We start from the raw sequence: 16,341 nt of genomic DNA, 5'->3' as shown, positions 1-16,341 counted from the left end.
TTACAACATTGTCTAATAACTGTTAATAAAGTGAGTTCAATAACGTTATTTTTTAAATAAATATATATGGATATTTTTATAAAACAAATCATTGTTTTATATATACAAAAAATATAATAAAATAATACGAAAACATAAAATTATCGTATTGTGCTTTTTCTTGATTTTCGTGTGTGTAGATTAATTTAAAGGCCTAATGTTGAATAAAATCATACTTTTTCTATTTCTGGTAGTTTAATTTAACATTTGGAATTTAGATTAGTCATCTGCTTGTTTGCGGTAATTTGTGCATACGTCCTAATTTCAAAACTGGAAATGGTACAATTATTTTTTTGTAGTTTTCTCAAAGTTTGCTCTTAATATTTGTAATGTTTTGAATTGTACTGAAATGTAATGTAGTATTTTTTCTGAACAGCTGTAACTCGTCATGCAAAAGAATGAATGATACACTCCAAAATATTTCTGCTTTTCAGGCTAACAAATGGCAAGCTTCATCGTTAAAATATAATCGAATATATCGATCATTGCAGCCTTCTAATATAAACGATATCGCCAACGTCATAAACTTTTTCCTTTCGTAGCCGACCTGCATTTTTTTAATTAAAGACCGCGTTCATATTAACTATTATGAGATAAAAAGTAGGCTATGTAGAGAATAGGCTATCCAACATGGCCTGTTGACTGGATCAGATGTAAATGTAGTCACAATGGCAAGTAGGGTCATTTTAAACTTTTAATTTTATAGAACATTTAATTTTAATTGTATTAGTTTGATCTGAAATGACATAAAAAACAGTTTTGTTCGTTGTCTTGCCACAATGAGTTTACAACATACGCACAGCAACCGCTGAAGGTAGTGAATATCTCTTCTTCACAAGCAATGTATCTCACACTTGGGACAGATGCACGTATCTCATGCAATTGACCAAAGTTTGTTTATCCTGGGTGAAACATGTTAGACATCATATATCCCTAAATATCTTTTCAAAGGCTATCAAATCTGGTGTTGTGTTTTCAGTAATGTTTTCCTTTTTTTTGCCTGATCACTAGCATCTGTCCCAAGTCATGCGCATGTTTTAAAAATGTCTGAATATATAAAATATATAATATAATTTATAAAATAACTGAACAAATAGGCTTTTGTTTAGAACTTTGTTTATCAACATCATTTTGGCGCAGTTACTGATAATATTATCAACCATTATACCTTCAGTACTGATAACCGTTATTAGACGTTTTGTTCTTTACCTGTCGTTGATGTATCATGAGCTTTAATATGATGTATTAACCTTGTAAATATAGTTTGTTAATGTTGTTTGTACTTAATGCACACAAAAATAAAAAAAATAGTTATCGCATTACTCTGTTTGCAAGATCTCTGTAACTTCGGAAACATGAATCAAATAAAATGCATCGTTTACACTCTTCATAAACTAACAAGTTTGACATTTCTTTACTTGAATTGTCATACTACGTCTTGAAATGAACAAGTGCAGGTGGTTTACCGGTCCTGAAACACTGATATTCAGCATTATACTGTTATGCAAAGTCAACATACTGTGTATTTTGCAATTCGCATTCATTTATTGCATGTAATAACTCCTGGTACAACAGTGAATTTAGAGTCATCAATATCTGCGCTGTGGTGCCTGCATGCTAGTGTGTGTATGCGCGCACCTCCAGCTTTTCAATACGAGGCATAAGACTGAGCGAGAAACAGAGAGGAGAAAACGCTCCCAACCTCCACAGTCGAGAAAGCACTGGTTGCTAGGCGACAGCAGAGATGGATTGAAAAGGCATAGTCGATCAATTTCGGCGAGAGTGAGGGAAAAAGGAGAGAGTGACCCAGAGAAAGCGACTGAGAGGAAGAAAGAGTGGATGCAGAGAGGCAGAATTAGTGGCGAAATTCACGCTGCAATCTTTAAGCTCAGTTGAAAATATCGCGACGTGTTTCGCGACTTTCCCTACATACTTGGATCGGCTTTGTTCGACCTCAAGCCTGTCCCTTCACCTGCTTCACAACCCGCATTGATGGAGTAGTTTTTGCATTGTGCGTTTTACAATTCACAGCCCCTTTCGACAGATCCGAACGGATCCCCCCCTCGCCACCCCCGCGCGCACATATACATGCGCTCACACCCCACAGTGTGTGTCTGCACAGAGCAGTGTTGAGTGTATCGACTGTGTATCGATCCCTCCACTCACCTCCCTGCAGTCAGCTCTTGTCCTACATAGCAAGGCCTGTCTGATTCCTCCATTAATGGCCCTTATCCACCGCCAATCTTTATTTAAACTGAAAAGTAGGAATCAGCACCCCCCCACTGGACCCCCCTACTGTAAGTGCTTTCTTTCTTTCTTTCTTTCTTTCTTTTGATTTACCATTGCATGTTTTTACGGCAACAATTGTTGATGCAGTTTTGAAGCTGTTTTGCGTTTGAGTTTCAGGAACTTGGACTTTCTGTGCCGGACATGCTTATGGCTGTAGAACATGATGGGTTTCTTATCTTTGCCATGCAGAAACAAGCCATAAGCAACGAGACATTGGTTTCTATCCGTGCTGGCACACACAATAGGGATTAATTGATCGCCTTAAACCACAGATAAATCAATGTCCTCCTCCCCCTTTCCATCTTTTCGGCCAATCAGAAAAGGTGTCACTGGGTCCACGAACATCCTGGGCCAATTGGAGGTGGTTTGAGGGTGGATTGAAAGCGTGACAGTGCTCAACTGTGCATGGAGTCAATCAAAGTGGAATGGGTTGTTTTTCTGCATGGACTGCGAGATTTACCTGCGAAAGAGATAAGAGGCTGTTGCCATATAACACATACAATGTTAAAGGGTAATTTTAACCAAAAAACATTCACAAGTTATATTTATATTACATAAAATTACTTTTTTTTCTACAGAACACAAAAGATATTTTGAAGAATGTTGCAAGCCAAACAACGGCGGTAGCCTTTAACATCATTATATGCACAAAAAACAATGCAAGTTAAAGAGTACAGCCATGGTTCGGTTACCAACATTCTTCAAAATATCTTCTTTTGTGCTCTGCAGAAGAAAGAAAGTCGTACAGCTTTGAAATGAGCGCGAGTAAATGAGGACAGAATTTTATTATGTTAAAACCATCTATTAAAGTCTGCTAAAACCAATATTTTTTATATCTTATCCAGTGCAGTTTTGCTGTGGAATACATCTGCATAATGTACAACATACTATTGGTCTCCAACTGACCCCAGATGGTAACCCATTGAAATTTCCACTCTCTGGTCTGGAGGACTCTCTCCCTCTCACTTTTCCATCCTTCCTTTATTTCTTGCCATTTTCACTTCACACTCCCTTCGTTTTCCACAATCATGATTTATCCAAACGTTTTTTATCAAATGCTGCTAAAAATATTCCCTTTCTTTCTCAAAATATTGATTTTGCCTGTAGCATTGTCTATGGTGCGTGTGAGAGAGAGCCTTTGGATGCGGTTTATGGGGGGTGTGGGTGCCAACATTAAAGCCTTGAAAAAAACGCGCCCGAGTACAGTTTCTTCCACTTTTAATAAATCCTTTCGATCACCAGCTAACACGCGGTCGGCTTCATCAGCGTTACTCCTTAACATCTCCTCGATTCCTAAGAGCGATTTGACGTGCGCTTAACTTCTACCAGACAGTTCCATTCAAGTACGTTATGAATTTCGCAAGTTAGTCATTTGCAAAATGGTTTAAAAGCGTATAATTTCGCCGCAACAATCGCAGCCTCTTTTGTCGTTGGGGCATAATGGAAATGGAGGGAACTGATCAATAGGTTATTGATTTTCATTGGATGGAGTTGGGGGAATTGAGAGAGAGAGAGCGAGAGAGGTGGGGGATGAATGTAAAATGCAGGTTTTTGAAATCTTCTGCTCGGAAGATGAATGCTCATACTGGAAGCAGGTGATCTTGTTTGTCTCCCGACATGTGCACTCTTTTTGAGTTCACAGTGCATTGTTGGATTGCGGGTGTGCACAGACAGACCAGAATGTACGTTTGCAAAACATGCTATGTAAACACGTCTAATGTGACTGTTCTTTGTGTTTTAACTGTAGTGCAATATTGAAGCCGCTAAGCAAATACAACTTCATCTTCAATGTGTGCATGATCTTTATACGTTTTAACGTTGAGTCCCAATTGATCTGTCGCTTAGGTCGGTCTGGCAGCACCTTCCCATGTTTGGGGTACGGTCTGCATTATCTGGGCCGGTATCGCAGGCGGATACATGCATGGCACGTTAATGCACAAAGCTGGACTTGCATTGATCTACGTGCAGGATGTCAAACATTTTAGCGACGATCTCGTCCTTGTTATTGCCCTCCAACAGCAGGCTGTTAATGCATAAAAAAATCGTTCGTCCCCATGTTTTCCTCCCCATCTCAATTGGACGCCCGGAGCAACAGAAGAATACGGTGTTGTCGTACTCCACAACCACTCCTCCCCCCCCTTTCCTTCTCCTCTGTGCATCCCTCATCCTTCCATTTTTGTCTCCATCTATCTTTACGACACCTGGTTTCATCTCCTTAATGTTTCCGGACTTGACAGTCTCCCTGGTCAAAAAATCTTAATTAAGCCTGCTGTGTATTTGCAGTTAGGCAAATTGCAACCTGACAGGGCTAATAAAAACGTTTTTGAGGCTAAGAAAGCGAAGGTGCGGAGAAAGATCATCATCAGCGCCCCAACGACGCTATCTGTACTTTCCTCTCTTTATCACTGTCATCCGCTGTTTGCGTCTTTGCATTTTCTACTTCACAGCCCAGATAGAAAGATGGATTGATGAATATTGCGTGTAGGTCTATATTTTCGCAGGCCTTTTTATCTCTCTCGCTTTTTGTTTTGGCTTGCAGGACTCATCGATTAGAACATTAACAAAAATACTGGAGATATACATATGAATGTTAAGTGCCTCTTTGCTTTTTCTTGTCAAAGGTTTTTAGTTCAGTGTACAACAAATTGTGCGAAAGCAACTGGAGGGAATTACACAACAAGATCCCCAATAGTCTTGGGATTTGACAGCTGACCTAGAAGGCCGCAGATACTGACCCCTTAAGATAATTGGCTACATGGATTTATGAAAGCTGCGTAATTTCCACTGAGATTTGATACCTTGTATTGTTTTAACATTGTCTTTAACTGATTTCCATTGTTGTTGCAACCTGGAGTCATCACCTTTCTTGGTTTTACATATTTATAGTGGCATAATCTACACTCATTCTACATTTTTAACATAGGCTCATTTATACCCCACCAGTTAGTTCTGTCCACAATATAATTTCTGTTAGTTCAGTTTTCTGTGTGTTAACGGGACAGTTTACCTCAAAATGAAAATTCTGTCATCATTTACTCAACCTCTTGTCATATAAAACATGTTTGACTTTCTTCTGCAGAACACGAAATAAGATATTTTGAAGAACAACAGCAGGACCCATTGACTTGAATTGATTTTATGTCCATACAATAGTAGGGAATGGGTATCGTCGTTGTAAGCTTACCAACATCACCAACAACGTTTTGTGTTCTGCGGCAGAAAGAAACTTGTACATGTTTCAAATGACAAGAGAGTGAGTAGATTAAGGGTAGGTTAGTTGGGTTTCACAATATACCGCTACCATCAATAACCGTGATATAAAAGCCACATTTATAGATATGATGTTAGTTCTGCACATATGAGAATATCGTATATAATTCAGTACCTGTGTCAAATTTTGCCTTTAGTGCCACAATGGTTACAAACTATCTCTCTCTCGCGCTCTCTCTCATCCTTACATTCAAAATTTAAGTCAGATTTATTGGCCAAAAAGGATACAAAAATGTATTTAACATATTTTGTCTGATAACATTTTTTGATCATGAAAAAACACATTTAAATAGTTATCACAATACCCTGGACAACAAAACCAGTCTTAAGTAGCATGGGAACATTTTTAGTAATCGCCAAAACATTTAAGGTATGGATAAAAATTGCTTATCTTTTTATTAAATTTCCTACTGTAAATGTATAACAACTTTATTTTTGTGAGTGAATGGCCTTCTACAGTGCCTCACATTAACAACTTCATCGGAGATTTTCTCAATATTTTGCTTTTTTGCACCCTCAGATTTGTAAACAGTTGGTGTTCCGCCAGTGTCCTATCCTAACAAACCATATATCAATAGAAAGCTCATTTTTTCAGCTTTCAGATTATATAAAAATCTCAATTTTGAAAAAGTGACGCTTAAGACTGGTTTTGTCATCCAGGGTCACATATATGATTTTGTCCATGATAACCATGACGTTACATTTCCTACATCTTCTCTTTTTGATTGTCCGAGATTGTCTGGCCGTACATAATCTTGCACCTCCCTGTCCATATGCCCATGACTTATCTAATGTGTTACAAATCCATTTCTGTAGTGTCTGGCCTTCCTATGAGTCACCAATAAGCTTCTCACACCTTTGGTAATAGTGTATGAGAAGCATACCTTCAACAATACATTGTGCGGTATTGCTTAATCAAGTGAAACAGCAGACATCGGCTGTTAGGGTCACAGCTTTCACGAGAGAGAAACAGGGAGAGGGAACAGGAAATGGAGGTGTCATAGCATCTCAAGTGAGGGATTTGTGTTTGCCGCAACATGTTGTATTGGCCTTGTGTTAAATACGTGTGTGATTGCATGAGGCTCTTCAGTGAATGACACTGGAGCTAATGTCCCAAGAGGTCTTGCAGGGTGTTCGTTTTGGTTTTAGAGAGCCCTTGTGTTCCTTACAAGAGTCTTGACATCTCTTAACCTCTGTCAGTTCTTATGTTTTCATCAGCCGTATAGTTGCTCCTGACGCACAATGCCGGCCTTGGTTTTTGTAAAGTTGTGTAGACACAGTGTAATATAGACCGTCCCATCGGACCCTCCGGTTTGGGTTTGGCTAGTGTCTGATAATATAACTATATATTTGTTATTTAATTTATGTTAATATTCATTTGTATTATTATTTTACTGTATAATAATTGTATTAAATAAACAATTTGTTGAATTTGGTTTTGTGTTTATTTTATTAATTAACAATTTGTTGAAGTTTAGTCAAGTTACGGTTCTTTCCATCTACAGGCACTCTATTGATTTGAATGTGTACCGGAAGTTCAGTTGGGGTCACAAAAGTGCGCATGCGCAGTAACCTTTGTTTATGTTGTTCAGATGAAACCGACTATACTTAACAGAAAAACTGCTCTAGATTGCGAATCAATAAATATGTTGTCCCCTTTGGCAGAGAACCGAAAAACGTGATGACATCATAGTGCTGTGTCAGCCACTGTAGTGCTATGAAAGGGAGGGGTGGAGTGAGCCGTTTGTTGCAGTTCGTAGCCTCACCACTAGATGCCGCTAAATTTCACACACAGGACCTTGAATTCAATCAAATTGAAAAACTTGTGAATTTGCATTGTTAGGTATTTAGACAAACCTCGCGAAACATTTGTTAATAATACACATTCATTGCAAGGCAACTTGTGAAATGTTTATATATCATGTGTGTATTATGCTAGGTAAAATTACAGTTATTTTACTGTAAAATTGAGCTTGATGTTGTACAGGATGGTGGAAAGATATGGGGTGGGGTTATAAACAAACAGGAATATTGTGAAGTTGTGAAGTGTTTTTATGTGAAGTTGAATGTTTAAGAGGACTTTTTCATCTCTGTTCTTAATGTTTTGTTGTCTTTGTAACAGATCTTTAGAAATAAAAATGGAACAATGAAAACCATGAGAACAGACACGCAACTAAAAAAGACAATTAATATTTTAAGAGAAGTAGTTAACATGGCTGTTTTAACTAGATCCAGAGGAAGAAGGAAGTTAACAGACAGCAGCAAGTCGCTGGTGTTTGTAAGTGGGGTCAGGCAGTTGGGGTCAGTGCAGGAAGGTCAAACCTCCTGTTAAAATGCCTTTTAGAGTCCTTCAGAAATCTTATGTAATATCATTGAGCTGACCAGTGCTTGTTAACCTGAAAGAGGTGTATTCCTTTGAAGGTATTTTACCACCTGCACTTTTAAATGATATGGAACGGTTTTGTAAAATATGGAAATATTATACTACTGTACATTTATACACAAATATGTTAAAACAAGTTAAATATTTTATAATTTACCTTGCCTCTAAATATGTATTTAGGACATTTATTTAAAGGGATAGTTTGCCCAAATTAAAAGATAAATTAGCTCATCCTCATGACATTCCAAACCTGTATGACTTTCAGTCTTCTGCAGAACACAAAAGAAGATACTTTGAAGAATGTTGGTAACTGAACCACGGCGGTACCCTTTCACTTCTATTTTACAGACACAAAGCCAAAGTCAATGGGTACCGCATTCTTCAAAATTTCTTCTTTTGTCTTGTGTAGAAGAAGGAAAGTTATGCAGGTTTGAAATGACAGACTTATTATTTTTGGGTGAATTTAACCTTTAAGACAGAGCCAGGTCTCATTTTCCATGTGTTTTACAGAACCTTGAGCAATACAGAGAGACAAAATGTACTCAAAGGGGATGAAATTAAAATTGAAAAATTCTCGCACCCATGTTGTGAATAGGTTATTCTGTATAACATCTTCTTTTGTGTTTCCTTGAAGAAAATTATTGCAAGAACATGAGGGTCAGTAAGCTGCTTTCTGATTTTATCGTCAAACGATCCTTATTGTTTGTAATGCTACATAAGCACAACATAAAACTGTAACAGAAAATTATTTGATTACAGTAAATCTGTAAAACTGTACTGAACACAAAGTTGTTCCGTTTCCTTCCTATATATCTCCCTGGTGCCTTTGTTAGAACCGCACCATGTTTTCCCCGTTCTACAACCACAGTGACCACCTTCACCTCTGCACCCCCTTCATCTTCTTCTCCTCTATCTCTCTCCATCTTCTCTTAACTCATCATCCCCCCATCCTAGCCTACTATCAGTACACCACCATTACGCTCATAAATCAATATTGACGACCCATCATCTGATGGATGAATTACGGGACCGTGGACGGCCGTGGCCACGTGACTGTCAGGTCTTACATTATGTTTCAACCATTTAGTCGTCGCCATTATGCACGGCGACTCGAAATGAGGTCCTTTCAATGAGAGGCAGAGGACAAAACGCATTACTGTTTTTAAGAGCACTTCATTGCCATTTCTCGGTGCTGATAAAGAGCGAAGTGTGAGACTCAATGAATAGGCCGGTTGGTAATGTAAAGCAGACTCGCCGTTGCAGGCGGTTGTAGTCTTGGCTCACAATGAGAAGTTTCATATAAAAACGCGCCTGCACATTCAACAGGGGGAATATGATCGATGCCATGTTTTCTCATCCGATGCTTTCATAAACCTAGTGAGTAGTCAAATGCACATAGAGTGAATGATGTGAATGATTAAGCTTCTTTTACAAAAGGCAAATGTGTTTGTAAGAAAACAGAAAGTCTACAGTTACAGTATTTGCTCACAGAATTCAAGCGAGAAGCCAAAAATATGTGGGCTGCTAAGAGAGCCAATCACAAAAGTGCTTCCATTGCCCTCTGGCCAGTTCTGACCTCTTGACCCTGGCCATGACCCCCTAGGCCAAAGGTTACCCTGAGGGGTCAACTGGGACCACTCTCAGGCAGGTCCGAGAGCAGTCACCATGGAAACCAAAGGCGAAAGATGAAGATGGAGGGGAGAAGAGATCTGGCCTGTGAGCTTGCCAAGTCCCTCTTTGTCTCATGGACCAAGGGTTTGGTGGATTTAGGTTCCCCCTGCTGGACACTAACAGACAGTCTGAATTGCTGAATTAGACCGAATGTGTTTGTTTAACATTTACTACTTTATTTCATTAATTTATTCATGCATTCATGTTTTTAGGGTTTAAGAAGAATAAATGAAAAATTAGTCAATCTCAAATCAAAGCTTCCTTTGCCACCTTGTGGTTAGATAGTGAGATGCTGAAATGGTATGTGAAATGAGTACAATCCAATACACCTCGCAATCCAATATTATACAACTATTTGGCATCAATTTTATGACATACACCTTGCTAAATCGAGTGACTTTCACAGGGCGCGGAGAACATTTATTTTTGTGGGTGTATCCTCACTCCATTGAGTTCAACTGCCAAGTTTCACTATAGAGAAGCATACATTGAAAATGTAGGGCCTATGATACCAACAGTAATATGAGTGTCTATGAAAATCACAATTTGAAATGATCTTGATCTGTCTATTCAAGCTCCGCAAATGATTTGGGGCAAGTCTGTCTTAACCAAGTGTCCTGACCTGCTGGACAGTTAATCACCAGGTAGCGGGACGCTTTGGGACCATGAAGGCGTTTGATCAGATCGGCTTTGGAACACTAAACAGAACTAAACCAAGGCCTGTAGGTTTTGATCGGCCTGTGCCCCCCACGACTAAACCCCGCTATCCGTTAATCAGACCCACGTCTCCGCCGATAATCTCCCCCCCCTTATGTATCTAATTAGATTGAGGCGATCAACACATCAAGGGGGGGGGGGTTGATTAGAATGAGAAAATTAACATAAGTAATTAACATGTGCATGTTTGGACCAGATGAACAGTCATATTCATGTAATTTTGTGTTTGTTATAATTTGACAAAATATTTGCACATTAACAATAAAGAGTTAACTGTGTGCTGTGTGGGTGTGTTGGGAAGAGGGAGAGAGTGCAGATTGCAACCTGTTCAACAGCTTGTATTTAAACCATAAGGCACACATATGCAATAAGAAATAAAGTCCTTAAAGCTGCCAAAGACAATAGGGTTTAACTCCGAGGGCCAATCGGGATTAAGCAAATTAATGAAAATAGAAGATTTGATTAAGAAAATTACATTTAATTAATTAAAATAAGGGGTGCAGCGATATGTAAAATTTGTAACCGATAGTTCTATAACATTGGAAGCCGATAACCGATATATCTGATGATATACAGCATCGAAATATCAATATTTAATTCTGAAGACTGAAACAAAAGGCAAAAATTGGATAACTGATTTTATTTGAAAACATTCACTGCGGAAAACAAGGTGACCATTAATACCCCCCCCCCCTGAAAATTATGTACCAAGCCTACTTTATACTAGTTAACGATTATTTAACCTTCAAACTTTTCTGGTATATTTAATAACAAATTATAGATGTTCTTCCAGAAAAAAAATTCAATGCACGTCTAACAGGTCTCAAGGCAGAAAGGATTCACACAGCAGTCTGATTCAAACAATATGCTTTTGTTCCTATAATTTACACACTCATAAATACTTTATCTATACTGTACCTACATCAGCAATGTTTTGAAAATAGCAGTAAGTGAAGGATCAAGACAGAAAGACAGTACTGTACTGTATTTTGAGCAGCGTGCAGAGGAAGTAGTTTAACCAGAGGAAATTATTTAAGATTTATCAGCTTTAATATATCAGCATGAATGTTATTATATTACATATAACATTAAAAATGAACATTTATCGTCCGATACCGCTGATAATGTATCGTGCATCCCTAATTAAAGTTTACAGTGATTTGTTTTTGGTTGTTCTCAATCTTCCCTATTAAAATTGTGGTCAATATAATATAAGTATATGTTTTGTATATTTAGCTGATAAAATAACTTTTTTAATGAATTGTTTTTATGAGCAACCTAAAGCACAGTTGCAGGTTCTTGTTTTACGTTATATACCAATATTTAGTTTGAAACTAGGCTAAATCTTGTACAATTTTTTTTTAAATGTAATGTTTTTAACTTTCTTCATTTAAATGCACCTTGTTTTAAAGCAAATATTACACAAATATCTGTTGTATATATGAATTCTGTTGTAAACGTTCCACTTCCCAAGATGCATCAGGTTGATATAAATTACACTTTACATCTTTTAAAGTGAAGTAAAGTGGGTCAAGAATGTTTTGTTAACCTGAAGCTGTTTGGAATCGGACCACCGCTAGGAGACCATCAAAAGGTATCAGAAAGGATGAGGCCCAAAGTCATATTTTAGTCATGAATTATTCCATCCAGATGTCCTCTTAGCTCATTACCCTCTTGTTTTGTTTGAGGTAATGCAGTTTGCTTACCACACTTCCCTAAATCGCCCCTCCCTCCCTGTTCCACACCAGCAGTGTAGGTCTTCACCCGAGGAACACTTACCAGATTACGCTGTGTGATAAGCTTCCTATTTTTCGAAACTGCATGAGATTTATGGGATTATCTGGGTACTTATCCAGGAGTCGGCTTTGGGCAGCCTGCCGAAATCTCTTGAGACTAAAGATTTGGCTTCTGAGCTCTTCTGTCTAATTATTATCTGAAGTGGCTGCAGATGTGAAGAATGTGTTCACTTTTTTGTTCCCCAGACAGCTTAGTGAGAAATTTAAATGGCATTATTGTATCACTGGTCTTGGACTGCTTGTAATGTTTTGGTTTTTTTCTTGAGCCACGTTCTTTTCACATTGTTTTTTATCATCCTTATTGCGTGATTAGTTTTTGCATATTTGTTAATTTGTTTGGTATTTGGTTTAAAAAGACATAACAAAAAAGAAACTGCAACACAATCTGGTTATATACATTTATTTGATGACAGATTTGAACAGTTAACAAGATGATTTACAAAATTCAGTAATACAAGCACTTTCAGGTGCCAAAATTATAATCTGGAGTGAATCTAGATTACAATAAATCATATCAGTGTATGAAGGGATTTTGTGGGTGTCTGAAGTCTGCAGCCCAGCTCATGTAAACTCTGGGTGTGACACACATAAGTGGACGGGTCGTTGGACAGCACCAGCAAGGCATCCGTTTTAGGCGACTGAGGGTCTGATAATGTGCAGGCAGTGCGAAGGGAAGCTGTCCCGTTACCCTGCGGATCCTCCTCCGGGCCCGGCGTCGGTGGTAGTCACCATTGGAGAAATCTTGAAAGTTGGCCGGATGAATAGCCCAGAAATGGCCCTTACCGTTGTCACTGCGACCGGCTTTGATGAAGCACTCGTTCAAAGAAAGATTGTGTCTGACACTGTTTCTCCAGTTCTTTTCCTGTTCGAAAAGAAATTCATGTTTTACATTCAGACATCTGCTGATGCATTTGTTTGAGGTGAAATGTTTGAAAGGTAAAGGTAAATCAACAAGTATTAAACGGATCGTTCACGCAAAAATAAAAATTCTGTCACCTTTTATTCACCCTTATGCCATTCAAAACCTGTTTATGATTCTTTCTTTTGTGTAACACAGAAGAAGATATTTTGAGAAATGTCTGGGTGGTTTTGTCTCCATACAATAAAAGTCAATGGGGGCCAGAATGGGTTGTTTGATACCGACGTTCTTTTAAATATCTTCTATTGTGTTATACGGGCTTGTATTGACACGAGGGTGAGTAAATCATGAACGAATGGACATTTTGGGGCGAACTATCCTTTTAATAAACATATTTTGTTCACACTTTATTTTAAGGTCCAATTCTCACTATTTACAATCCATTCACTATGACTTTTGTCTAAACAAACTCCTAATTTGTTGCTTTTTCATAGTTAGTGCGGTAGTTGTTAGGTTAAGGTATTGGGTAGGATTATGGATGTAGAATATGGTCTTCCAGAATATGTGCTTTATAAGTACTAATAAACTGCCAATATGCCTATAATAGGCATTGCTAAAAGCAACTAGTTAATAGTAACAATTGGGCCCTTTACTAAAGTGTTACCCAAATTTGATATTTAAAAACTATTAATATTACCAACAGCCTCATGCTATGATCTAGATGCAAGCTGGTCCCTAAAACAAAAATATTTTGTAAATATTCTTGACCACCTAAATAATTTGGCAGCGGGTAAACAAGTTGTCTCAAGGATGTAATCATTGTAGACCACCAGGATGTATTGAAGAATTAGATGTTGAATTGTTCAAAACATTGTGATGTTTAACTTTTTAAGAGATTTCTGCTAAACAACAGCACAATTGCTTAACCACAACTTGCCAAGGACGTTTTTCCAGTTGCTTTGTGGACGCAAAATACCTTGCTTTTGAAGTAAGGGTAGCGATCCATGATCCACTGGTAAATATCACAAAGCAGCAGCTTCTTCTCTTCTGATTCCAGGATGGCCATTGAAATGAGAGCAATGTAGGACTGGGTTGGTTTCTCCTCTGTTCCTTCAGTCTTCGCATTCTGCTTTTCTTGTTCCTCTTCACTTCCATTCTCTTCATTTTTCTGGTCCTTGGATTTTCCACTATCCAGTTTTGGGAGAGTTTCTTCACTTCGTTCTTTGACTTTGGCTCGAAGACCTTCAGATGGAAGGGAACGGTCCTCTGGATTCACTCGGTCAGTCTTGCGTCCTTTATCGTACAACAGGTAGTCAATAGTGAAGTGAAGCCCCAATTGTTCTTGATCACTACGGCTTGACTTCTTATCCTCCATTGTTGTTAAATCTTGGAATCTGATGGTTGAATGTAGATTCAGATGTCCGATCCTAGTTCATACAATGTCCTGGTTCATGTTTCTTTGTCTTCGATCGACGTGCCGGCCTTTTGAAATGTTCTGTCAAAGATTAGTCCTTGGTGTTGTTGGGACTCAAAAACAAGCTGTTAAATCGGTATAGCGTGTGACGTCAATCCGAGACATGCGTGTATCAAGTAAACCAGTAAATGTGTTTGTTAAATTGTGTGTTTGTTGATTAAGCCGTTTTAAACCATTAATCAACCCGGGTTACGAATCTTCCTGATGGACTTCTTTTACAATTATCAATTAATGTTGATTAGTTGGTGTTATTCCATTTGAATGCACCGCATATTTAACCTCACTTTAAGAAGCAACATGGGGTACAGGAGAGTTAGAGGCAGGGGGTCTAACTGAGGAGGATTATTTTTATTAACCGAGCAAATCTTTGTAATTACCAGAGATTACACAGATTATTGTACACAAATTGTCTAGCGTGATGGCTGCAATGATACAAAGTTACCTCTGGGTGCGCCTTTCCTGTTTGGGGCAATTCTTTGGCATTAAAACAAGAGTTCTATACTTTTTACTGTAACCTAATAAAAGTTATAATATAAAAAGCAAATTATTTTTTCTGTGCTTTATTTTGCTGTAAATTTATATTACAGTTTGGCATGTTTCATATGTTAATGTCATGTTGAAAGTTCTAGTATTCTCTTTTACATACGCATTGATTTGTCATAATATTTGAGCACTAAATAGTGATGAAGACGAACATTGATAAACCAATTTCAAACTGAACACATTTTAATGCATTGAACATTGTTCTCACAGTAAGGAGCATTAAATGCAAACATTTTATTACATTCAAACACCATGAAGTGAAATCATCGCATTTTCAATTAAATGGCCCTGAACCATTGGAGAAGAACATTGTTCGTTATTTACGTTTTATTAGTTCCTTAGTGAAATTATGCTTTTTAATTTTGACAAATAGTAAGAACAAACAATGATTTTAACATAAATTATACATCCTGTTTCAATTCCTTAAGATAAAATGCATTTTACACCATCAACCATGGCAGTCATTTGTATGTAATGGAGGTGTCTTTGTTTCAGATTATCCAAATGAGTGCCCAATAAAATACGAAAATGAGCTTGGAGCTACTTTGAACTAATGTCAATAAGTTAATTACAAGGAAAGGAAGTAATCGGATTACAGGTAAAACTAAGTTCCTGTTAAGGCTTCTGTTTGCTACTGTTGGTGCGGTTGTTTGTCTGTCGTTGACCTGACACTGGCCAGTGTTGTTTCTGGGAAGTAATTTCAGTGTATACAGAAACCTTATACACGTCTCATTTACATATTATACCTTTAAGCCTTTTAATACATTAAAAATACACATTCCTGTTGATCTGAATCCCATTTCCGACTGGACAATATGGATTTTTTAAGTGTCTGTATACCTAAATAATCAAATGTATTGTTTGTATGTCTTGTATTTTATATTTAAGTGCATTTAAAATTGCATCCCAAGTTGTTATCAATTGGTTTCGCATGTATTGCCTACGTGCACACAACTCTTGAAATTATAAAAATGACACAAATAGAAATTTATCCATGGGATCAGCCCCAGCATTCCCAGATCAATATGTTAATAACCGAGGGAATAGCTCATGACCTTATAGTGCTGAACATTTACAGATGACAATATTGTGTATCACCTACCTGTTTGATAAAACAGCCTAAAAATCCTCCATAAAATATACAAATATGACCTCTTTTAATAAGAAGTTGTACGATTCGGACATCCAAATAATTGACCACTTTAAGGAAGTCCCTCAAAATAGCAGAATGGTTACGACACCGTAATTAGACAACAGCGCCACCTTCAGCCAGAATAGGAAAACCAAAGAACAGGCAGAT

The 16,341-nt window shown here is 37.7% G+C and overlaps 1 protein-coding gene across 1 annotated transcript; it reads right to left on the bottom strand.

Moving 5' to 3' along the window:
- Positions 1 to 12,679: 12,679 nt before the first annotated feature.
- Positions 12,680 to 16,178, bottom strand: foxq2 (forkhead box Q2). Its single transcript, XM_056758804.1, has 3 exons — positions 16,144 to 16,178; positions 14,001 to 14,563; positions 12,680 to 13,027 (listed from the first exon to the last, which is right to left on the bottom strand). Exons 2-3 carry the CDS (start codon positions 14,397 to 14,399, stop codon positions 12,680 to 12,682), a joined length of 747 nt encoding a protein of 248 aa, XP_056614782.1. The 5' UTR covers positions 14,400 to 14,563; positions 16,144 to 16,178.
- Between the last annotated feature and the right edge of the window lie 163 nt (positions 16,179 to 16,341).

The sequence above is a fragment of the Triplophysa dalaica genome, chromosome 10, assembly GCF_015846415.1.
Source record: "Triplophysa dalaica isolate WHDGS20190420 chromosome 10, ASM1584641v1, whole genome shotgun sequence".
Lineage (NCBI taxonomy): Eukaryota > Metazoa > Chordata > Actinopteri > Cypriniformes > Nemacheilidae > Triplophysa > Triplophysa dalaica.
This window is presented reverse-complemented; position numbering and strand designations above follow the sequence as displayed.

What these genes read in the sequence shown, in the direction of transcription:
- foxq2 (XM_056758804.1), bottom strand. Translation starts at nt 14,399, where the DNA reads ATGGAGGATAAGAAGTCAAGCCGTAGTGATCAAGAACAATTGGGGCTT. An exon ending in ACCCTTACTTCAAAAGCAAG is followed by an intron (nt 13,028 to 14,000) that starts GTATTTTGCGTC and finishes CTTTTCGAACAG; the next exon opens with GAAAAGAACTGGAGAAACAG.